General features: G+C 29.7%; 1 protein-coding gene across 1 annotated transcript; it reads right to left on the bottom strand.

Annotated features, from left to right (window-relative positions):
* LOC105145358 (fatty acid synthase-like) lies at positions 1 to 27,061 on the bottom strand. The gene is made up of 20 exons (XM_011054848.2): positions 26,999 to 27,061; positions 21,615 to 21,800; positions 21,164 to 21,420; positions 17,580 to 17,811; positions 16,380 to 16,798; positions 13,492 to 13,785; positions 13,199 to 13,403; positions 12,950 to 13,110; positions 12,405 to 12,722; positions 11,067 to 11,566; positions 7,193 to 7,494; positions 6,506 to 6,925; positions 5,229 to 6,247; positions 4,809 to 5,056; positions 3,159 to 3,864; positions 2,221 to 3,046; positions 1,603 to 2,069; positions 1,252 to 1,506; positions 849 to 1,103; positions 1 to 769 (listed from the first exon to the last, which is right to left on the bottom strand). The coding sequence occupies exons 2-20, from the start codon at positions 21,778 to 21,780 to the stop codon at positions 659 to 661; spliced, it is 7,161 nt and encodes a 2,386-aa protein (XP_011053150.2). The 5' UTR covers positions 21,781 to 21,800; positions 26,999 to 27,061; the 3' UTR covers positions 1 to 658.
* Positions 27,062 to 27,127: the final 66 nt, after the last annotated feature.

Here is a 27,127-nt window from a genome sequence, read left to right as displayed (position 1 = left end):
TATTAATAATAAAATTTTTAATTTTAATTTTTCTATAATTTTTTTTTTTTAGTTTTCTACAGTGATTAATATATATTACGGAGCCTTAGACTGAAAATATACTTCATCAATAATCAATTTGCAATCATTTAAATAAATTTTAGACTTATACTTAATATGAACGTATTATATACTTAATACATATTCAATAATAAATGAGCGATATTTAATGTATAATTTACAACATTACGCAAGCTTTTCTTTTGTTCTAATACTCCCAATCTTCATATCTACATTTTTTATATATTATAATATGTTAGTATAACATTATATATTATGATATAATATTATACTAACAATGAGTGTGAATAAAGATATTGTACGCTATGCATATATAAATATTTGACATATCAATATTAATGCATGAAACATGAAGTGAAAAAAATTTAATAAATTTATTATATTAGATGAACCTTAACGCTGGTTGTCGAAATTTTATCCTTCTTATGTTAAATCAATCCGATAAACTGTAGAACATTTTTTTTTGTAGAACATTTCTCGCTCTGTTCAAATTTGTTCATCTTTATATAAAGAGCGGAATTTCTGACTGACTTAAAAAGTTTGAAAAATTTCTTTATTTATCTGTTCTGTAAAATCAAATTATAAATAAATAAAGATATCAAATTGTAAATGGTAATTCTCCGTTAATAGCAGCTGCCACTTTTTTATTCTTCATGATTGTCACATGATCACCTTCAATGTAATGTACTTTTACCACATTTTGAGTTACCTTAAATAATTACACACTTTATTAACAAAAAAATTTGTTAAATTTATTTATCAAAGAATGTTGATTTTTTTTTAAATACCTTATGCAAACAAAAATCTTCTTCGATTGCAATCATATTTGATGAGTGTGTACATTTTAGCAATGTTATGGGAGACTTAATAGGCGGTAATGTAGAAGGATCATAATGCCGAAGAACGGATAAATGTTTGTAAATCGATGTTGACACCGTCTTTAAATTTGAAAGTGAGAGATATGGATATATAACTGAGAACTGTTTAGCGAAAATATTGAATCTTTCATTCCAGCTCTCACATTTCTTCAATTCCACTAAAATCTACAAAAATATAAAAATTTTTGTTCTCATATATAAGATCGAGACAGAACGAAGGAATTGATTTTAATCCACATAAAGAAACTGAAAAATAATATAAATATGCCGTAAATTAGTTTCAATGTGAGTCCAAAATAAAAATTGCATATACTTTTTGAGAACTTCCTGCTGAATAGATTTCTAGAATCGTAGTTAATATATCAATCTGAAAATTTGCATCATCAAAATCTAATTCAAAAGGTTTGAACATTGTTCGTGCTAGCTCAGGAGCACCGTCGATGAGAACAAGTCGGCCTTTAAAATTCATAGCTTCTAATTTCCTTGTTATTTCAAATGCAATAAGAGATCCGAAGGAGTACCCTACCATTACAAAATTCATTCCATCTGTTAGCTTTGAAAGTACGCGCTGTAAACATATCAAATGTATTCGATGAAATTGATATTCTTTAAATGAAAACAATTCTTCATCAACATAAAATAAAATTACTAATACGATGCATACGTTTGTCAGACGATTAGTAGTCTCCATTATCGTATTTGCAGAATCGATGTTGTCTGCGTTATAATGCAACAATGATGTTGAAAATTTAATAAGTGGTATTATGGTTTTAAATACAGAACCACATCCGTCAATCCCTGGTATAAGAAATACTTCAGTCGTAGTGTTCTGTCTGTTAGTCGAAAAATCTGAGAAAACAAAATCTTCATCGTTTAATGTAATACCAACTAAAATTTTGATAATGTCTGACTTCTCTATGTTTTTTTTCTCATCATTCGCATCATCGTCACTGATGTTTGCAACGGACATCTTAATGAGTTTTGCGAAAGTGAGATTTCGTATATCTTGTGTTGTGATAAATATATCAAATTCTCGTTCCAGAGTTTGCTTGATTTCTACAGCCATCATAGAATCCATTCCGAGTTCGGCCAGAGATGAATTTAGACTTACAACTTTTATGTCACTTATGTCTACAATATAAAATTATTATGATCTATAGTATGTAATGCCTTCTATAAATAAGTAGTATAATATAGCATAATGTCTTTTGTAAATTAGATTAGCAAATAAATATGATTTGTTAGTATTTGCAAAAGAATAAATCTTCATAAGAGCACCTACTTAAAATATTAGCAACTGTTTCTACCAGACTTCCGTGACATCCCACTTTTTTTTCAGCTACGACCATGCTGCTTACAATGGGCCGACTTTGGAGTAGAAACTTATCGAGCTCGTTGAGACAGCAAGATATTTTTTGCTGTAAAGTGCCTCCGATAATTAATTCCTTATCATCCTCCATCATGTCAGCGACAAGCCCCACGTCACCCACAGCTCCCCACTGAATCGCCAATGCCGGCAATCCTTTCTCCGCTCTTTTTTCACAAATTCTTTCCATAATAGAGTTGGCCATGCCGTAATTTGTCTGACCAGCATTTCCTCTGCCGCAAGAAACGGAAGAGAATACCACAAAATGCCGCAGATTAAGACAGATTTCCCTAGAAAGCTTGTCTAACATTTGCGTTGCACGAGCCTTCGATTGAAAGGACTCTGCAAATGCTTCTGCAGTTTGGTTTTTAAAAATGCCATCTCTCAGTACCACACCGAGATTGAATATAGCGTCCACTGGAGCTTCTTTTTCCGCAGTCCGTAAAAGATATTCGCAATCTTTGAGATCAGCAACATCGATATTCTTAATGATCAGAACGTTTACGCCATACGATTTCCATAGTCGAACTTTCATGCGTTGGTAACCGTTTTTTATTCCATTTCTTGAAATCAGAATGATGTTTCTAGCACCACGAAATATAAGCCAGTCTGTTAATTCTAAACCAAATCCGCCCAGGCCTCCTAGTATAATGTAACTCCTATCTTTGAGACAATAATAGCAACGATACGCGAGAATGTGCTTATCTAAAGGTTCATCTTTTTCATGAATATTTATAATTATCTGTAAAAATAATCGTATTAAAGAAATTCATATTATATGAATAGGACTATAGAATGCTGTTATTTACGAATAAACCTTTTTATTATTATAATATTTATTAACACAAGCATACCTTGCCCATATGTTTTCCGCTCGCCATATATCTAAAAGCTTCTTCAACATTAGTTTTTGAAAAAATTTTTGCTTGGATTGGTTTAACTGTTCCATCATTTAAACCATTTTGGACCAATGTGAACAATAAATTTTTCCAATAAATTTTTTCATCTTTATTTTTTTCTATTATATTTTCAAGTCTAATCCCATGAAAACTGATACCTTTTTGAAATGCAGACATATCTAGAGAATTGTTAGAAACAAGATCGAATTTGCCAATCTCTAAGAATCGACCATTTTGAGCTAAACACCGAACGGAGGCGATTAATTTTTCTTCTGCCAATGAATTTAACACAATATCGACTCCGTGATATTTCGTTTCCTGCATTATCATTTGTTCAAAACTAGTATCTCGAGAATTTCCAATATGTTCATCCAAAATAGTCGGAAACATTTTTTTAATAAAATCCCGTTTATCATTCGTGCCCACTGTAGTAAATACCTGACATCCCTCTTTAAGAGCGACATGTATAGCTGCTTGTCCAATGCCTCCAGTACCAGAATGTATAAGTATTTTATCACCTTTTTTTATTTTTCCATAAACGTATAAGGCTAAATAAACCGTGCTGTAAACGCACGGCACCGTTACTGCCTCTTCAAATGTCCATGCATCGGGTATATACCAACAAAGATCTTCATCTATCTCAACGACATTTGCTATGCAACTAGTAAGAGTAACTTTGGTAAATGTTCAATATAGGGGAGCACTTTCCGATGACTTCGACCTTGACATATGTGGTCATTCCGATGACTCCGAGTGATCTTCAAAAGATCTTAGCCCGCGGTCATCCTTCGTTAAAAAGTTATTAACACAAAAATTTCAAAAATAACATATTATTTCTGCTATACATACAATATTAAATATTATTCTATATAGGTTTTGACTTGCCATGCGCAACGGTTCATCCCTCCTCCAAAACAAAGAAACGTAATAATTACTGGAAATAATTGTACTTATATGATATATCTTTATTTTAATTTTACTTTTTTTTATTTGTTAAAATTATTGATATATAACGAAATAATGTATATATATAGAAGAAGATTATAATTTTATTTTTTATTTATAAAAATATAATAATGGTGGAGACTAACGGAGACAACAACAAACATTAACGTAAGTACGCGTACTACGATCTTTTAGATCATTACAAACATATCAAATTTTATGTAGATATAAGTATATTTATGTTATTTCTATATTTTCGCATACTATACGAAAACATTTACAAAAAGGTAAAAATATAACAGTACCAATAAATTGAAAGATATAAATAGAAAACGGAAGAGTAATGGCAAAAAGGCCGATATGTGATCACTTCCGGGTTAAAAGGCGCACGACGCATAATTATACTGTTGCATGTGGATTTCACAGTTGTCCCGTCTAGAATCAATTCAATTTTTGATACAACAATTAGCAACTTTGGTTGTTAATAATTTTCTAACAAAGAACGACTGCGGACCTTTTGAAGGTCACTCGGAGTCACGACCTTCATCACATGTCAAGGTCATCGGAAAGTGCTCTCCTATACTGAACATTTACCGTAACTTTTAATTACTGTCTATTCTATGATATCACAGCATAATAATTTATTGTAGCATTACATACTCAGTATCACGGATTCCCATTATACGTTGTCCGTTAGCATTGAAACCCGCGTATTCTATTCCAAGAGGAAGATACTGGAATAACCGTCCTCGTAAAATCATCCCATGATGAAGTGTTAGTTTACCAGTGGCCAACATTATATCTTTAAAATTCAGAGATGAGTAGACAACGTGCGCCAAGTTCTCACGACAACACACGTCTAATATATTATTTTCTATCCAACAAAGTGTACTTAAGTCACCACGAACCTATGAAAAAGTGAAATTTCTTTTATGACATGACATATACAAAACAGAATTTTAAAAAGAAGCTTTATAAGAGTATTCAATCCTCCGTCCAACAAGTAGAATTATACGTTTAAGAGACAAACGATAAATAATGTTATAAGGACCAATATGTGCTGAAAAAGTTTATGTTTACCGTTTGACAGATATGAGCGGTAGGTACAGGTTTGACTTCGGGTTGTGATAGTTTCAAATGTCTGTACGATCCCCAAGTTTTATTAAATCGCAGTACATTAATGATCATATCTTTCTCTAATTGCTCTAGATAGAAGGGATCTTCAAGAGAGAATTTAGGTGCTTTGTCATCTTGAACAAGCACACCTCTAACAAGTTCTCCACCTGGCTCTTTTCTCAAACAGTTAACAAAACCTAATAAACCACATTCAAAATCTCCCTCTCCTACAATTATAATTCTGCTATTCTTGTCGAATTTATTCTTATCGCTTACAAGTAGCTTTAAATTTTCCAGCCAATTAAAATTATCATTATTTATGTAAACAACAGTCCTTTCTTTTATTAAAACTTTTTTCTTCAGTAGAACAATTATTTCTTTTTCAGTGCGTTTTTCGAGAATAACGTTTAACTCGTATTGTTGCAAACGTTTTTTATAATCAGTTATATCGCATTTCTCACGAGTCAGCAAATAACCACCCTCTCCCAAAAATGGTAATAGTCGCTCTAATGATGCATGTTGTTTGGTCAAAAGGTTGAATCCAGTAACAATTAAAGCTTTATCATCTGTAGATGATTGTTCAATATCTTTGATTGAACAATTTTGCGGTAAGTCTTCTGGCCTGAAACGATTTGATGATGTTAATAGAGTGATATTTACTTGTATTAGTGGCATATCACCAAATGCCTCAAGTAGCAGTGATGATGAAAGATATTCTAATTCAACATCATCGACATCTTCCACTAGCTCAACGGCTCGCACTTTAATAATTTGATGATCTTCCAATACGAGTTGAGCTGATAATCGAATTGCTTTGTTCAAAGAAATCTTAGCGTGATCACAATGAGCTACAAATGTATGTTCCTCGATAACAGCATTTTGTTCTAATTTTCGGCGAGAGATCTGAGTAGCTTTCATGCCTCGAATCTCTATTCCGCCAGCTTTTATCGTGTCTATCTCTTTGTATATTCGTGCCTGTAATACTGCAATAAAATAATAAAATAATAAAATAATAATATAATACGCTTCATATGCAGATCTTAGACACAATTTACGAATTGAACGATGAACTTTTATTAGGTGTTGGAATTAATTCGTAGCGTTTTTTAATGAAAGAATGTTATTTATTTCACATGAGCATTAAAAAATACATTAATGAAAGTACTTCCCATCACTTGTAAAACGCTACGAATTAATTCCAACACCTAATAGTAATTAAGTAATTGAGAAAGTACAATTACGTTTGTCAATGTCTGTTGCGTGAACATCTTCGTCATCCGCGTTCTGTAGTTTACATGCGTGAAGCATTGGATTGATCACTAATTTCTGAATACTTGTAGGAACATATAGATCTCTAGTATCGTATCCGATAATTAACATTTGTAACATGGTATCCATGAATGTTACCCAATTATTTTTCCAAATGATATGTCCTTGATTTCCCGAAATAGAGGCACTCTTTAATCCACGAAACCAACCGCTGTACTGGTATCCACGCAATTTCAACTCTTTATAGATATCTCGTGCAGTCATGTGTTCTTCTTCATCATTATTCTCCGGTAATAAATCTATTGGAATCATTTCCTGTTCTGGATTCTCCGTCTCGTATACTGTACCTGTGACAAGAACGCTATCTCCTTCAGTTATTTCAAACCGTCCATCTGTAACATTTTCATATATTTGGCTATACTGCGATTTTGTTATCGTAATGCATTAATTAAGTAATCGGTATTCGCTATTTCATCGAAAACCTCATTATTTTTAAACTATAACATATATTTTTAAACATTATTGTTAAATATTGTACAATAATAAATGTTTATACATTAATTTAAGGATTTAGATTGAACCTGTGAATATCATTAAGGAAATTTCATAGGAAATACCGATTACCTATATAGAATTAAAACCGCTCATTGAGTAAATACCTTTCTGTATTGCAACAAATAGTTCTGTAGCATTATCTTTCGACAAATGAGTAGCTCGAATAAATTTTACATCTTCAAAGACTATCGGTATCGTTGTGTGCATCGATCCTTTCATCAAGCCAATCGTTTGCCAAACGAATCCCAAATAACCCATCGCGGGTAACAAATTTCTTCCATCGATCACATGACCGCTCATATATTCATGATCTTCATCATCGAGTACAATGTTGATGTACCTTCCTCTTGATTTAATATACTTCTGTTCTGCGCTCGATGTAAGCCAATTTTCAGAATGACACCATCTGAATTATTATAATTCTTATTTATATGTGAATAATTATTCATACTCATATAATGATACATTATTCATTATACGTATGAGAAATAACTATTATTTTATATTGTATATTTATACCTAATAATTTTGCGATTAGAATTAATAATATACAGGGTTTTTTATTCTGGATAAATGTTTATCTTTAAAGTGTCATATTCCTGACTTAATTCTAAGACGATTTTTCCTTTGTCAAAATTTTGTCCGGAGTTTAGTTTTTAAATTGTAATAAGGAATAGTTAGCTAATGACGAGACGCTTAGAGAAGAGGTGGCGCAACTCACTGTCCGACGCAGACGGTATGATCTGTGTGCATTATGTGTCAGTGGAAACGTGTGATATCTATAAAAATAAATTTCTAAGCCCGGATCTTCGTACGCCCTGTTGAAAATTTTTGTAAGTTTTTTGTACCAGATCTTAAAAGAGTTATATGTGATTACTAAATGAACGTACATAATTATATAAGAATCTTATATAATTTGTACATGAATCTCACAGTAATCTTTAATGATCTTAGAAATCTGGAATGAATCGTACACAATTTATATCGCAATGAAAGGATCTTGCCTTAGTCTTATAAGAAATTTTTAAAAAGTAATTTTTTTATAGGATCGTCTAAGAATATAGTAATTATGTATGATTCCTAAGTATTACATGAAAGTATTACATGAAAGATCATGTATCAGTCTTTAAAAACGTATAGTTACGAATTTATCTTTCAAGTTGATACAGGAATCTAGCGATATGAATCGTACACAATGTTTATACAATAAAAATTTAATTGTTTAGTCTAATGAGATACTCTTAAGAAATAATTTCTTTACATGATCGCTTCAAAGTAATAAAATATCAATTGTCCCAGTAAATGAAATGGAATTATTGAATGAACAGAAACTAGATTGAATATGAGATCTGTCCCAAAAGTATCCGACCTCTGCGTATATCTTTGTCCTTGGGCATCCTATTGTGGAAAACAGATATTCAGTATTTAGGATGGACTTTTAGGAGTACCCTCACTAAACAGCACGATCCAATAACTGTTTAGTCGACAATGGTACGCAGTTATGTGAGCGTCGTAAACTCCGAGCGTCGCATTTCACAATGACTGACGAATCGAGCAGAGAATTTGTATTAAATTTTGTCAAAAACTTGGCCACACAATCCAAAACAATCAGCATGATCCGTCAAGTTTATGGTAATAATTCTATAAGTGACACACAAATAAAAGAATGATTTAGACGGTTTAAAAATGGCCGTGTTTCAGTGGACAGTGATCCTCGTTTTGGCAGACTTTCAACGTCGAAAATAGTGGAGCATGTGCGATCCACAATCAACAAAAATCGTCGTTTAACCGTACGAGAGTTAGAAGAGGATCTTGGGATTTCAAAAACTATTGTTTCTCGAATATTGACTGAAGATTTGGAAATGAGTCACATGATTGCAAATTCATTCCATGAGTGCTTATGGAAGATTAAAAGAATTCTCGAGTTAAAATTGCCTAAGATATTTTGGAATCCATCAACAAAGATCCTGAGTTGCTTGTTACTGGCGATGAAACACAGGTTTATGGGTTCACAATCCTGAAACAAAAGCACAATCTTCACAATGGGCGACGAGAGAAGAGCCTTGACACAAGAAAGCGCGTCTAAATCGGAACAACGTGAAAGTAATGCTCAAAAATTCAAACTCTTTTCTTCGACCAAGAAGATGTTGTATATCACAAATATGCTTCACAAGGTCACACAACAAACAAGAAGTATTATTTAAAAGTTCTTAAACGATTGCGTGATGCAATGAGGAGGAAACGTCCGCATTTGTGGAAAAGTGGGAACTGACTGCAACATGATAATCATCTCACTTAATTCAGAAGTTTTTGTTGATTAACACGACATTGTCCAACTTCGTCAATCTCTGTACAGTCCAGATATAGCCCGTGTGACTTTTAATTATTTCCTAAGTTGAAATATTTGTTAAAGGGCAAAAGATTTGACGATGTTGAGGAAATAAAGCGAAATGCGAGAAATTTCCGAGAAATTTTTTTTGCGAGAAATAGTCATTTTCGATATGGTTCTATAATATGAGAAATTCACAATAAGCTGGATAGGAAGCTCTGAATCTATTTGCTTCTATGAGGAATTGCGCACCGAATTTTATATTCGGACTTATCCGTAAATCCGGATTTGCTTGCATATAAACAATTTTAAAAGAAATTTCCGTTTCAAATACGTTTTTTTCCTCATAAAAACATTATAGTATTAGGCTTTATAAAGATAGATTTCTGGATAAAATAAATAAATTCGGTATTCCATGCGAGTTCCTATAAAATTATATGGATTGTGAAATACTTATAGAATCGATTTCGAAAGTTTTATAGTTTTATTTTCTTGTCACAGCCGAATAGGTGTAAGCAGATGTTAATTCCCGTATGAAGACCCGTTGCTTTTCGTTCTGGGATTCTTGATAGATACGCATACAGGATTCTATATTGAATGTTTTGCAAAAACCAAGTCTTACCGTTTATAGATTTTTCTACTATGATTTCCGGATAGAATAAATAAATGCGGTATTCCATAAAATTATATGGATTGTGAAATACTTGTACAACCGATTTTGAAAGTTTTATGATTTTCCTATCGGTAAACTGATTACTTGGAAGCAGATATTAATCCCACATTAAATCAGATAGACACTTATTGCGGAATTTCTGATATATCTACTCAATTCAAAGATTTAATGAAATTACACATGAACTCTCATAGAGTTTATATTTAAAATACTATATACATGCTAGGAAAAAGATTATTTTGTAATATACTAATAGAAACGGATAGAAAATAAATTAAGCAGAAGATGGTTTATGTGGCTTGCTTTTAGTACCGCATAGAAACCGATAGAAATTTTATATTTTATTTATTCTATCTGGTATTTTTAGCAGGGTATATTAAATGATTGAAAACCTCCAGAGAATATCTGAATAGGGAAAATTTATCGAGCGCAGCTACGAAATAGTTATTGTAAGTAAAAGTAACCATGAGTTTGTTTGAGTAACAATGAGTTAAAAATGACTAAACAATGAGAGAAAAGAGGCATTTAAGGGTATTTTCATGGATAAAAAAATTCTCAAATAAAGAGATAGTTTCCTTAAAAATACAACTTTAGTTAAAATATAGATGTAGCAAGTCTTATGAAAGTTAAAATATTAAAATTTGAAATTTTGTTTTGGCTCAAAATTAGAATTTCCCGTCAAAATGTTAAACAAAAATTCAGGGTTATATGTCTGAATAATATCTGCCATCACTTAAAATTTCAAATCAATCCATTAAAAATTCACAAAGAAAAAAATTATTTACTAAAAAATATCATTTCGAAGATTATAGACGATAGAGTATTCAAAATTTGCCTAAACTAAGTTTCCTCTAGTGACAAAAAAGTGCGCTAAGTTTCAGCCAAATCCATTGTGAGGAGCCTCCTTATTAAGTTAAAGTCTTTGTATATTTACAATTTTTATATAGACATCTAAACTACGATTACGATAATTTACCTGATTGATGGAGAAATCATAGGAGTTCCTCGGCTAACTGGAAATTCGACTGGTGGGTATAAATTGGCAATTTGTAGCTGTAAACCACAATTGTAGATCTTCCCAATTCCTTGTAAAGTTATATCAATATTTTTATTGGTCTGTTGAGTCAATACAATATTCGTTACACTTGGATGTAAGGAGTCTGTCAAAGCGTGATGCAAAATATTGTCTGGTGCGATTTCAATAACCACAGCATTGTTTGGAATTAGATCCGTAGTTTGTTGAAATAGAACAGTGTTTAATAAACTTCGAGTGTGATAGTCTGCCGATGATAACTTTGCTGTTGAAGTGGACCATTTGGTGCGAGGTATAGAAGTGCTGATCCACTTTGAACTCCGTTTTTTTGGCTGTGGTATTATTTTATTCAAATTAAGCAGAAGCTGAGTTTCCGCCGGTGCGAGATAAGAACTGTGATACGGTACATTGCAGTAGATCTCCTTCACGTAAACATTATTGACCTGATTATATAAAAATGCAACATTTAACAGATAGGATTTTTATATACAAAATAAATAATAATAAATAAAGGACAAAGTAAGTCAACACAATTAAATAGAATAAATTACAAATAAAGAAAAATAAAAATAAAGAAAACAGTTTAAATTCAAATATAAAACATTACAAGTTTCGGCTACCGGATTGAGCCCTTTTCAGACATTTACTTATCACAAAGATTGCTATACAAAATTATCGAAAATGTCTACATATTCCTTATAATAATAGCTCGAGTATGTCAACCAAATCTTTATATACTATGTGTTTATTTTTAAGTAAATTTTTTATACGTTGATTAACTGTATCAAAAATAAAAGTTAATGGGTAATCATTATCTAATAAAATGTTAATAAGTGTCAAATTTTTCGAATTTATGAAACATAAAATCAGAAAGTAAAAAAACTCTGTCAACTAAAGAAAAAATTGTACCTTTCTTTTGTGCAATTGAATGATTTGAAAATCTCTCTGAAAAAGTAGGTTTGCAATACCGATCAAAAACAAATCGATTATTACTAATAAATATTGTATTTAAAAAATCTAATTTTCCTGCCTCTATTTCTAGTGTAAATTGAAGATGTGAATGAAATAAATTAAAATGTTATAGAAGAATATCAATTTTTGAGGGAGAAACTGCAGTATAAATGTCATCTACATATCTATAGTAAAATAGAATGTCCATCTTCATAAAAATGCAACATATACAGCTGTAGCAGATTGTAGTTTGAATGTTTTAATGTTTTAAAAACTATCAAATAATTTTTCTATTTCCTCATAAAGTATAAAAGCTGTTTTTAATTCTACCTTTAATTTTTTCATAAATTCTTGTACGGATTCTGGTGGTCCACACACGACGCTGCTGTTTTTGCTGTTGTGACATACAATTTCAATATCCAATGGACATATATTTTTAAGATGCTCGTAATTTAAACTGACAACTGCCATTGAGCTATGAATTATTTTTTCTTTGGTACACGTTATACCGATAAAGTATGCTGATAAAATAGTTTGTTCTATGGTGAGACATTTATCTGCGTATGCACATCCAAGTTCACCGCCTGAATGACCAATCATATAATCGGGAGTAATTCCTAAGGATGTTAGGAGATCTACTAATCCAATCTACAAGTATATATGAATAATTTTAAATATATAGTTGGATAATATACTTAAAAAATTTGTTATTGATATAATAATAAAATATGCAAATTTAATCGATTTAGTAAACAATCTATTTCTAAAACTGTATAATGACATTAAAAAAAAATGTATATTTATAGTATGTGTTTTACTGATAAATATTATGATATATACTTAAGTGTAATTATGAAAAGTAATAAATTTTTTACCTGAATAGCGACGATTCCAAGACAAACATTTAACGTGTTTTCGCATACTGATTTGTCCGCTTTTGTTAAAATATCTGTGACACTTATATCATACGATTTTAAAATATCGTCACATTTTCTTATTGTTTTTGCAAAAGTATGAAATTTTAATAAGTTTCGACCTAATAAAATTTTAGTTTATAAGTTACATCATTTTGTTATTCAAGTTAGTACATATATTATTAATAAAATATGAAATACTGAGTGTACCCATTCCTGGCCATTGAGAACCCAAGGATGAAAATATAAACCAAACAGGTCTCTTCACGCCTTCACAATTTTGAATTTCCTTTATTGAATCTTGTTGGAAAGAATTCAGTATAATGTACCCTCTCCATGAATGATTTTTTATATTGTCTGCATAGACATCGTGTAATAAGCGAATATATTCTACATCTATTGGTTGGTTAGCAATCTATAATAATAAATTTTTTTATGTTAAAACATAGTATCTGTAATTGTTCAAAATAGTATTGAAATATTTTTGAAAAATCTATACTAACATCATTTAAAAACAATTTCACTGATTCTTCAGTGCGTCCAGATAATACGACAAGTCTAGGTAAATCATCATTTGGTGCTCCATTATTTATTTTCAGTTTATCATTCCACTTTAATAACACATGAGCATTGGATCCACCAAAACCGAAATTATTAATTCCTACGTAACCATTTTGAAGTTGCATTGGTTTTTCGATGACACGAACTGTTCCGTTTATCAAGGCATCTATATCATTCCTTGGAGATGTATAATTGATATTTGGTGGAACAAAACCGGTTTCAAATGCTATTATTACCTTTAATAAATAATAACAATTTTGAGATATAAATTTGAATTAATTTGCCAAATATCGACTTATACGCTCTTATATGTATATTGTTACCCGTATTCATAGTCTTTCCTTGAGGAATGAGGATTTCTTGTTTCTCATTTCACGTTTTATAAACTTGATCAAGCAAGAAGCCTTATTAGCATAATGTAAGAATACAAGAAGTACCATTGCGATAGCAATATTGGAAATAACCAATCAAATTTTGACTTCTATGCATTTTTTTGTGTATAATAGCACTGATATATTGAAATAGCTAATCAAACTTTGGAAATAAGCTGCGTCAAAAGCATTTTCTCCTTTTCCTTATAATAAGTATTATGGCGAATTTGATTAGTGCGCACTAATGCACATTAAAGCCATTATACACTGATTTAATTTGAATATAAAATGAAATGCAAATTTATTTAAACAATGTCGTGGCTTTTTTGAGCTTATAATTAGAATAACTTTAAATATATATATAATTAACATAAGAATATAACTACTAAATAATATTCTACACAAACGTTTCGCCTTACAAAGTCTTCTTTAGTGTTAAAACACAGAAATACAATATTAAATTAACAAACCAAATAAATAACAAGTACAATGAAAATTTAAAAAAACTATCAGTGGTGAAGTGTCAGTATATAAAGAATTCAAACGTCAAAAAGTACAGGGTGGGCCATCTATTGGTACGTTTTTGAATTTCGTCGTATGGCAACACCGAACGAGCTACAGACCCGAAATTTTGACAGTTTATTAGTCATACCGTCCGCGGCACGAAACAACATGTTTTCTCTTGAAGAGCGTTTTGAAATTTTAAAAACTTATTTTCAAAGTCAGTGCTGTGTCGCCGAAACTGTACGAATTTTGAAAAGAAATATGGGTCGTGATAGAGCACCCACCGAAGGAGCTATACGCAAATTGGTGAGGAAAGTTCGTGAGAAAGGGATGTTAGTGGATGACATTATATTACGACTGTTTTGAGTGAAATTGGCGCCGAGGTAGTCCAAAATGTCATTAATAATTGGGGTGACCGAATGGCATACTGTAAGGCCAGTAGAGGGAGCCACATGAACGAAATCGTTTTTCATTCTTGACGCGGATACTTTTAGCTTCACAACAAAAAAAAAATTAATAAAAAATATCAATGTATGCTCATTTGATCGCATTTTTAAAAACGTACCAATAGATGGCCCACCCTGTATTATGACAGATTACAATAAGATAAGAAAATTAAATATTTCAGTCAACAATAGATTACATTACATTGTCCCATTACATTGTCCCTGTCTCAGGAACCAATCTCAGTAAAAGTGTCGTTATTTTATCTTAGTGCTTAAGGGTTAAAATATCAAATAAGAGATTGATTTCAAAAATGTATTTAATGAGTATTTTTTATTATTTAGTTAGCTCTCTAGATTGTGAAAAGTGTATCATTTTTTCAAAAGTATTTTTCTTATAATTTATTTCAAACCAAGAATCGAAAACCTTTGTACATTTTGAAATTTTTATTATATATATATATATATATATATTATTATATATATATATATATATATATATATACTAATATTATTAATAATTATTTAGTTATATCAGTAAATGAATAGTAAAGGAACAACATTTATTATTTTCTTATATAGTTTGCATTAAGTAATATCACAAAATACAACCACGGGAAAAAGCAATTTTTTGCACACATTTCGAAAAATACTAAATTCCTCATTGCTGATGATTCAAATATATACTTTCTTAGAACCTTGCCTTTGATAACGGAGATATCTCTCTTTGCACGGACTTCACGCCATTTAATGAAAACTCAACTTTTGGAAATGAAAAATATTTCATCGGAAGATTTTTCGTTTTTTAATAATAATTTTTATAGTTTTTTACTACACTTCAGTTTAATCTGTGATCTACACAGAATATTGTATAATCACTTTATAAAACGTGCAGCCGCGATTTGCGACCATGGCTGCACTTGCTTTGTCACAATGCGTTCACAACGCTTTAAGCATTATCTTTATTGTTTATTAAATATTAAACAAGGACAAATGACTCTCACAAGGGCTGTAAGCGTCAAAGCGAACACAGCCCATATTGCATGAACCCAAACCGGTATTAATCGAAATCACTCGTAATTAGTAATTTATTGACGGTCATGTGTTTATCCCTTCTGTTTTTTATATATGCGTAATGGGTTACCACCGGACGAGCATATCCTTGTCTTTATATTATGACTAAAATCCTTAAAATATTCCTTCCTTCGGGAAGGAAGACTTGAGATGAAACAAGGAGACCTTGGAGAATCGAGGAATTCTTCATGGAGACTTCCTCTACTCTTAAAATAAGAAAGGACTATGAATATAGGTGTATATTGATTTTAGTGGACATCGAATTTAATAAAAGATTTTCGCAATCTTTTTTAGTCTTTGTTTTGAAAAGTCTTATAGTGTTACTTATCGATCGATTTGTATAAAGTGTATCTTCTGCTTGTATATATGTGTATAATTATGTACGAAATAAAAGCAGGTTTTGTAATAATAGATGAAAACAGAAGCTACTTGTTTTACCTTAGCGATCTGATTGAAACCACTCGCAGGTTCAGTATGACCAAGATTAGATTTTACGGAGCCGATCATTAATGGAGTTTCTCTGTTTGTACAAAAAACATTATAGATAGCATTAATTTCTGGAGGATCGCCAGCTATCGTAGCGGTACCATGTGCTTCGACATAATCCAAACAAGATGTTGGTATTTTGCACTCTTCATAAAATTCCTTTAGTAAAGTATATTGCATTTGTGATGAAGGATATGTTATTCCTTCTTCTTTGTAACCATCGTTGTTTAATTTTATATGGGGACATATGGCATAAATCCTCTTTGCATTTTTCGCCTTTTGAAGGTATACCACTGCCGCCGTTTCGCCACGCGCATAACCGTTAGCAGCACTATCAAATGGTCTGCAATAACCAGTTGGTGACAAAACGCCTAAAAGATACAAAATACAGTATGCATATTTAATTCATGTACAATGGATATTTAATCCATATACATATTTACATAAAAAATTATCAGTTTTGTCTATGATAATGTAAAGTAGGGAAGACCGGGGGGAGACCAGTTATCATAGTTTTTGATTAGTGATCTTTAGAAAAAGGTGGATGCTTGATTTGGAAATATTATATACGTTATGATGTACCTACATTCTTTAGATATTAAAAAAAAATTACTCGTAAATTTATTATAATCACTTTTAATAAAAGAGATTGTATTCACAAACTTTGTCAGAGTAATGATTAATTAATTGTAATAAATATCTTCTATGACATGTCATTTTCTATGAATACAGGACGATTAATAATGCCAAAGATTTCTCAAACAACAAAATAGATGATAAGAAAAATTTACTAACTAATTTTATTTTCTTAAAACTCACTATAAATAATATATACAATGCTTGTGCAAATCATTTTACATGACAAATTAATGTCATATCAGCAATCTACAGTAAAAAAAAGAAATTTTTCTGTCATGTCCTGTTTGAGTTATGAGCATTTTGACAATCAACTCGTACTATAACTAGCCCCGGTCTCCTCTACAAGTAATGTAAGTGTGTTTTTTTTTCAAAATTATATAGTTGTAGTTTATTTATTTTTTTTGTAAATTACGAAAGTGGATTAAATGGTTTTTAAATGTCACATGCATATTGTATTATTAGATTATTAAATTTTAATAAAATGCAAAAGATAATTATTTATATTGGAAATACCAAGTCGAGTGAATTGCAGATTTACAATGGGAGCAAAACATAAATTTGCTGTTCCAATTATTGCATCTTCACATTTTCCTGACATGATATAATCATAACCAACGGCCATAGCATGCAAGCTAGAACTGCATGCTGTATCGATGGTATAAGATGGTCCTTTCAGATCCAAGAAGTATGAAATCATATTTGCCGTTGCAGATTTATGGCATCCAATAATATTCTGACCACCTATCTGTAATAATTGCAGTACATTTGCCGTTACAATTTTCACACGTAAATAAAAGATTAAAGTGAAAAAAGATTACAGAATCTATTCGAGAAAGTTCATTTGCTTATAAATCGATTGTCTACACAGTCTACAGCATTGTTTGCCCATATCTCATTTATCTACAGATCGATTGCCTACATGCACTTTTGCGCAAAAATATAAAATATTTAAAAATAAAGATATTTACATATATATTGTTGTCTATAAACACTATTCATTGCTTTAAAAACACAAATTCTGTTTCAAATTTTTTACTTTAAAACATAAATTTTTTGCTTTAAAAATTATTGTATTTGAAATCATTTAATTAGAAGAGAGAAGTAATAATTGTGTTTATTATAGAATATTTACATGACGGTTATTATTTTAATTATGTAACTTTTATAAGCGTAACAATAAATTTGCTCATTTTATAAATGTATTGTAAGGTAGGATCAATTATTATGTATATTTGACTAACATTAAGAATGTCTAGTGATAGAGGATGAAATGTTTGTTTAATTATGTGATACTTTGATTTTTTTAAATTAGTAAACATTAACAATTAACAACTAACATTGGCTCTTAGCCCTTTCTATCATTTCAAATAGATTCTGTAATCACTTTCTTATTATTTTTATATATAATATTATGTATATGTATTTTACATCAAGATACTTTCACAGGAGATATGATTTATCGTATATTTTACAGCACATTACAAAAATATTTCTTATTGAAGTTGAATATATGAAATAAATGCCTGAAACGTCAAGTTATAATTTCTAATGTTCATTTATATCGGTATAAAATGGAAATTATTATATATAAGTATATATATATATATATCATAGATAATAATATTTTACATTTTCATGGCCGGATTCATGTATACGTTAAATCGTTGAGTCAACGGTTATCAGTTGGACTAAAATGCGTGAGTTTACTGAGTCAGCGGTTATCGATTGTGAGTTCACGCGTAATATAGTTAATAAAGAGGATGCTGGAATGACAGCTGAACTTGATTAAGGTCGATATTATAGATTTTCATTTTCAATGTATAAGATACTTACGCTCTCTGAGTTAATATCATCATGTAGAAAATTCCGATAATTATCGATTATTTTTATTGCGTTTATTTCCTACATTATCATCTTAGCTCAGGGACAAAAACATTTTATTAGAATCGGTTCTACAAATGTTTACTTTAATTTTGGAAAATTTTCCAATTTTTGAATTGAAATAAAATGAATCGGGATTAAAGTTAATCTTACATTGTGGAACAATCAGGCTTTAGAAATACAGTTATATTATATACACATGCAATGTAGTTCGCGTTACAATATTAGTACAACACCAATACTGTAATATATATAAAATACAGATTTTTAACTAACAGTTATATCGATACAAACCCGTATTAGCACTTTTTCCTTACGTCCAATTTTGGATTAGACACATAATGTGTATTATTAATAAATTAATATGGCATTGTACATATATACATAATATAACTCTTTTTGTTCTATCTAATAAAAAGAGATAAAAGTTATACAGATATTATTGATATGTTGACTTATACGAGGATGTAAGTTTGAAAAGTTCTCAGTTCTCTGATACAAAAATGACCGCACAAATATCAAATTGTTAATTTTAGAAAAATTTAATGCTTCGTTGTTAAAATTTTCAGACAGATGTGTTCATTAGTTTCTTTGTTTCAGTTGTGTCAAGCAACCAACTTTTCATCATGACAATTCATTCATATGTTTTCAATTGCAGATACAAAATTCTATGAATTGGTTCCGTATCATATTTCACCCGATTTGATAATCGAAATGCCTCTGGCAATAAATTAAAAATAGTCAGCTCATGATGAATGCCTCTGAAATTTATTTACAGGATGATTCAGAATAACCTTGTGTCCTTGCAAAGACTGAATTCTGAGACGATTTTTCCTTTACAAAAATTTTATCTGACGCTTACTTTTTGAGTTATTAAAGGATAAAGTTAGCAAATCACGCATATTGAAGCAGGGGCGACGCATTTACCGTCTGACGCGAGCAACCAAAAGAGGCACTCGTTGCGATCAGCTGTCTAAGAACATAGAGTTTCACATAATAAACGCTTGCACAAGCGCGCGTACACACACACACACACACACACACACACACACACACACACACACACACACACACACCACTCTCTCTCTCTCTCTCTCTCTCTCTCTCTCTCTCTCTCTCTATATATATATATATATATATATATATATATATAAGGTGTTTCATTTTAAGTGATATGGTCGATTATCTCGCGAATCAATGATTTTATTGAAAAATTTTTTGAATGAAAGTTGCATGCTTGAAGAGAAACACATGATGGAAATGTGGATTTGATCTTGAATGACCTTGTCAAAATCAGGTCAAAGTTATTAATGTTTTTTTAAAAGGATTCCTATTTTTTATTACATATTCTTGTAGCTTATCTCAAGAACTTTCCAAAATACTATAATAAAATTACTTTTTGTTAAATACTTATTAAGTTATAGGGCAAGACCGATCACTGATCCGGCCAACTAAGACAAGACCGATCCTTCTTATCTGAAAATTTTCTTATCTGCATTGCATTTAGATGTCGTCTAAACGGATATCTATTACAATCTCTTTCTGTTCTACAATAATTTCGTCCAGCTTTATCAAGAATAAGAATAATATTAACGCTTTCATTTGAACTGTAAGCGGCCATTTTGAAAAAAACTTTGAAAAAGCCCACTAATGTAAAAAAATTGAAAGAAAAAGCTATACGAGAAAAAGAAGAAAATTAAATCGTTTAATTGGGAAGGATTGGATTCATTCCGTGCGCGTGAGTGTATATTAAGTAGTATGGATAGATCGCGAAAACGCGCGCGCGTAAGAATCCCGCTCACACACGCATGCGTACATAGATAATGCCGGCAATACTGTAACTTTCAAGCTCCATAACTCGGAAAGTACTCAATAAAACATAACTTTATTATAGTGTTTTGGAAAGCTCTCGAGATAAGCTACAAGAATATGTAATAAAAAATAGGGATTTCCATTTAAAAACACGTTAATGATCTTTATCTGATTTTGACAAGGTCACTCAAAGTCAAGTCTACATTTCCATCATGTGATCCCCTTTAAGCCATGCAATTTTCGTTCCAAAATTTTTTCAATAAAATCATCAATTCGCGAGATAATCGATGTATATATATATATATATATATATATATATATATATATATATAGAGAGAGAGAGAGAGAGAGAGAGAGAGAGAGAAGAGAAAAAGAGGATATATTTTTTATGTATATTTTTTTACCTGAACATTTGTATAGAGATATTTCGCTTGTGGTTCAATATAAGATGCTCCTATAATGACAGCAGTATTTTTTCCTTGTAATTGCGTTGGATTAATCCCCGCATCGATAATTGCTTCGTAAGAATGTTCCAATAACAATCTTGCTTCACCTGAGAGTGTGTGTGCTTGTTCAAAAGATAATCCGAAAAAATCCGCATCAAATTTTTCTGCTTTATTGACAGTACCCATACGGCGTGAGAATTCCGGATGCTCTAAAGCTAGATGTATTCACATAAGGATTTTATATTTTTTGTTTATAATGTTATATATAATTTTAATTTATGATATACGTCATTGACCAATAAATATGCATATAATTATATTTAGTACCGAAGGAGTGGCATATTCTATTCTCAATCAATCATACATAAATATAAAAATATGAAGTGTAACTATAAATTTGAATTTTTACCTTTTCCCCATCGCTCATGATCTGCTCTAACGAGATCAATTTTATTGAATAAATTTTCTCGCAATTGATTCATATTATCCGAATTAGGAAATCTGCCAGCAATACCAGAAATAACGATTTCTTCACCGGAAACATTGTTCCTTGCTATTGTTCCTTTGTCATCCATGATTTTTATACACTGATATTCTAAAAAAATACTATGTATATTTATTTTATTCAAGGTTGAATATGAGTTTATTTGTCTTTTAACTAATAAGAGAAGTTTTACAACTGTCGAAATCGATTTGATTCATGAAATATGTCATTAAACACGAAAATCTAAGAAACATGTATTTTTTATACGTGCCCTAACTCATGTTTAAGGGGTTAAACACCCCTTTGAAAAAAAAAACAGTATTTTTCTTTCGAGGCGAATATCGTCGGAAGTATAAAAGATAGAAAAAAATATTTAATAAAAGTTGTACGATTTCAAGAGTATCTTAAAGTTATAAAAAAAAGAAATTTTATTAATGTTTTTGTTTAACAAAATATCCCCACCACTCATACTTTTTTTAAATTTTTGAATTTTTTTTATTAAATTAAAGATTATTTTTTACGAATTTAATCAAATTGTGTAATAAAGTTACATTATGACATATTATTTTTGAGAATTAATTATTAACACTTCCGTATATACGCTATCCATGCTCATATGCGTAAATAATTCGGAATAATAAAATATATAAATCAACAAATAAGGAAATTGACATGATTTGTAACATTACAAATTATAAATAATGTTAAGAGTTATAATAATTTTTAATATTTTTCCTTAAAGTGAAATTTTTTTAAATTATTTTTATACATTATTTCCTTATATCTTAAAATTATTCTCTTAATATTATTTTCAGTTTTAATATCTTATTTATTTGTTGTTTACGTAATAATTTCTAAACGTACTTAATAATGAAATAATTTCTAAATGCTAATACACAATAAATTTATATCTTGTATCGTTTACTCATACTCATCATAATAATGATACTCAATGAAAAAATGTTTTAAACATAATGATTTCTTACACCATGAACATTTTACTACGGCTATATTACTGCAACCTTATCATGTTGTTGAAATTTCGTCAAAATTAAATTCTACTGTATTTTTAAATTCTTGTGATCTTTCGTTTATATAACTTTTAAACCACGAATATTTAAATAAGTTGTGATATCATGGGGGTGACAATTGAATATGTATCGGAGATTGTAATTTTATTATATTATTTCGTTCAAATTTATATTACCTTCCAATAATAAAACAGTATTTGAAAATCTTTTAGCAAAATTTTTCCAAATTCTAAATATCTAATGGTTATATTTTCCCTATAGGTCTTTCGGTATAATCATAATATAATATGTTTGATATAATAATATGTTTTCCTGTAGGTGTTAAATCTGAAATAATAACGGAATAATGTCCAGTCCATAAAAGATAAGAAGAACGCTATTGGAACCAATGTTTGGAAAATAAGCTTCTTTTAATCACATTTTAAAATGATCTGTAAGAAATATAAATGTTAAATTAATAACTATTTTATGACCGTTATATACGAGATTCTTAAATAAAATATAAAATATCATAAAAATGAGACTTAATGTTATTATATTATTTCGTTTATGTAAATTTATATTTACTTTTTAATAGTAAAACAGTATCTGAAAATGTATTGTAAAAGATAATAAGTAAAAGTAAATAAGATATTAAAGCGTAAAACTAAAAATAAGAATAATATTAAGATATTATAAGGAAATAATATACAGAGATGAATAAAAAAGTTTTACTCACTTTAAGGAGAAAAATTATTATAACTTAACATTATTTATAATTTGTTACAAATATCAATTACAAATATCATTTTCTTATTCAATTAATTTCCTTATTCGTTGATTTATGTATTTCATTGTTTCGACAATTAATTACGCATGAACATGAATAATGTATATACGGAAGTATTAATAATTAATTCTCAAAAATGCTGTGTCGTAATGTAACTTTATTACACATGATTGAATTCATAAAAAAATAATCTTTAAAAAAAATTTTGAAGATTTAAGAAAATTATGGGTGATGGAAGTATTTTGTTAAACAAAAAAATAAACAAAATTTTTTTCTTTATAATTTTAAAATAGAAACCGTACAACTTTTGTTTAAAAAATTTTTTTTATTTTTCATATTTCCGACAACACTCGCTTCGAAAGAAAAATACTATTTTTTTTTTCAAAGGGGTGTTTCACCCCTTAAACATGAGTTAAAGCACGTATAAAAAAATACGTGTCTCTTAGATTTTCGTGTTTAACAACATATTTCATGAAGAATCAAATCGGTTCTGAACAATTGTGAAACTTCTCTAAGTAAGTTAAGTTAAAGCTAATGATCTCTAAAATTAATTCATTTTTGTTGTAAGTAGTATAAACAGAAAACTTACTTGAATAAAGTTGCGTTAAGATTAATTGAAATTTGAAGTTAAGAAACAGAAGTTAATTTCAAAAGCATTATTTATATTAGAATTAAATTTGTAATATTATGTTACTTTATATGAAAAAAACGTAAACAATAAAAATTATCGAATAAAAATTTAACATATTATTTATTACATGTGTTAACATATTATTTTTTAAATGTGTTATAAACTACTCGAAAAATGTATTATTTCTTACTATATGATAATTCTAATATTTACATCGTGCGAGAATTTACGTCTCAGGAGTCACACAAATATTAAAGGAGTAAATATTATCTGTGCATATAATCACTTTATTATGTACCTTTTAAAGAACCTGGCGTCTAAGTTTACCAAAAATAAAAATTAACACCGTTTGCGCGTTTGTACTTCATTTGTACCTGTTTGTACCGATCATTATTTTGTTTGTATCTCAAACAGTTAAACAAAAAAAATTAAGAATAAAAAATGGCCAGCGCGCAACTTTAAGATTTTTAAATTTTATTTATGCCATTCAAAAGAGAATCGTTTGTATCTGTTTGTGTTACTTTAAAGGGTTCATAGAAATACAGCGCCTTTCAATTTTTGCATAATCATCATATTAGAAAATTACTCTTTTTAAAAGATATCGAGATGCGACTAACGGCATTCGAAAGAGAATTGTTTGTATCCCTTTTGTACCACGTTTGTGTCCCTCTTACTTTCGCTTGTACCTCAAAGGATTCGGAGATACAGCGATTTCAAAATTTCGAAAATGCGCTAAGAGGAAAAATCGGCCATTTTTAAATATAATATATCGAAATGAGACCAACGGCACTCGAAAGAAAATCATTTGTACCTATTTGTACCTCTCTTACTTTCGTTTATACCTCAAAAGGTTTAGAGATATTTTTCAAGAGAAGAGAGCATTTTTCAAAATTTCGGAAATGTGCCAAGAAGGGATGTGGTCATTTCAAACGATATCGAAATGAGACGTCATTCGAAAGTAAGGTGGTACGATTCTCTTTCGAACAATATAACTTTCCATACAAACAACTTTCATCCCACCTCCCCTCCCTGCTTAAGGGCGCACGACTTTCACACGAAGCGACTTTCGAAATCGTGCATGAAGTCAAAATCTGTTCTGCAGAACTGATTACAAAACTATCCTCATTGTCGACAAAGCCTGCTGCTCGACAGACTGTGTCAGCAGATTGGTAGCAGAAACCGAGCAGAGTCTGTTTGAATCAAATTCTGCTCTTAACCTGTCAGTTGTGCAGGACTTTGTTCGGTTTCTGCCGCTAATCTGCTGGCATAGCATGTCTAGTAGGCTTTGTCATATTTCTGACAGCAATTTGCTGATAATGTTAGATAATACAAACTTTACAATTTGTTGTCTTTTTGCAATCGAAAATTAGTAGCAGGCTCTGTTGAAAACTTGTCTCTGCAGGCTGTGCATCAGGGATAGCTCTAATAATAAGCGACATATACAACGTATCCATTGACAACACTGACATCAGTGATACCATTGATATCGACAATTATGTTATTTTTATCCGTGAACTATCACATTACTCGATACTTGACATCGCTGGTTTACGAATTATAACAAAACTGTAATACGTCTTATTCTTATTCTCAAAGATGTCTTAAAAGGATATGTCTAAAAGATATCTTAAAAAAGGATATGATTAAAAATCGTCTTCAAAATGTCTATTAAATAAATTTTAAAGACGTTTTAAAAAGGATATCTAAAAGACATTCTAAAAAAAGACGTTTTTAAAACTTGCCTAAAAGTCATCTAAAAGACATCTTTTAGATAAGTCTTAAAGATATCTCTTTTAAGACGTCTTTCAGATCTTTTATATGCGTATTTACTGATAGTGATTATTAATTGTTATTATAGAAATTAATAATTATTATATAAAAATATACCTATTGTACAATATTTAAATAAAATTTGAAACAATGCTTTTAAATTATTCTTCTTTTTCTTATTTGAATCTTAAGGAAAACATAAATAACTTTGTATTAGCAGGACATTATAATGTTCATTACGATTACTGGATTTTTTTTAATTGTTTAAATTTTATAAGAAAATTCACATTCAAAAATAAAAAGATTTCAAAAAAGATTCCGAAAAAGTTAATAAGTTGTAAAATTAATTTTACAACTTAATTAATTTTATGACTTAATTAATTGAAGTTAAGTTAACAGTAAATTTATTTGAAATTAATTAAGTTGAAATAAGAGTTATTAACTTTTTAACTTTATCACTTAACTTTTAACTTATAGATTAGTTACCAAGTAAATTCTTTCATATATAAATGAATATAATTTTGAACGATATATGTTCCTACATAGTGGCGTGTAAAAGTAAAAATGTAAAGAATCCTTTCGTCTCGATGGATTTGTTACATTTTCTTTCTGAAGCGAAGAAATTTTGATTGACATTGTTTATAAGAGTTTTTTAAAGTAAAATAATGTTAATGAACATATTTAGTTACAAATAACGAAATGGGCGTTATTTAAAATATGATACAATACTACAGTTTATAAAATATAATACAATACTATTCAAAAGTCTCCTTTTAAAGTTATTGACTTATCGAACTGCCCATGTAATGATTGATATACATATAATTTCATATAAGCAATATTTCTTATTTCTTCAAACTTGATTTGTCAAAATAAAATAATACAAAAATTATTTTAAAATTATTTATTCGTTCTTGGTATTATTATTATTTTTCTGTACCGAACAGTAAGTTTACAAAAGAAAAAATGATATATGTACATATTTTGAATATAATCATAATTATTATATATATTTGTATAAATATTTTTACATGAAAATTTTTTACCATTCTAACAACTTTGAATTTATGTACTTATTTTTTTACTTTCTTTATGTTGTTAATTATACCTGCTTTTGTTATTTGCAATATCACTACTATTGTTTAAGTTGCAGATAATAAGGAACTGAACTTTTTAATGGCGAATCACTCTTTATATAACTTTTACAACAGGCTGTTCCAAATTGTTATCATATCTT

The sequence above is a fragment of the Acromyrmex echinatior genome, chromosome 17, assembly GCF_024713525.1.
Source record: "Acromyrmex echinatior isolate Ae372 chromosome 17, ASM2471352v2, whole genome shotgun sequence".
Classification (NCBI taxonomy): domain Eukaryota; kingdom Metazoa; phylum Arthropoda; class Insecta; order Hymenoptera; family Formicidae; genus Acromyrmex; species Acromyrmex echinatior.
The sequence above is the reverse complement of the archived record's forward strand: the minus strand, read 5'-3'. Positions and strand labels throughout refer to the sequence as shown.

What these genes read in the sequence shown, in the direction of transcription:
- LOC105145358 (XM_011054848.2), bottom strand. Translation starts at nt 21,780, where the DNA reads ATGGATGACAAAGGAACAATAGCAAGGAACAATGTTTCCGGTGAAGAA. An exon ending in ATCTCTATACAAATGTTCAG is followed by an intron (nt 17,812 to 21,163) that starts GTAAAAAAATAT and finishes CAATTATTACAG; the next exon opens with ATAGGTGGTCAGAATATTAT. An exon ending in TCTGCAATTCACTCGACTTG is followed by an intron (nt 16,799 to 17,579) that starts GTATTTCCAATA and finishes TGTATCTTTTAG; the next exon opens with GCGTTTTGTCACCAACTGGT.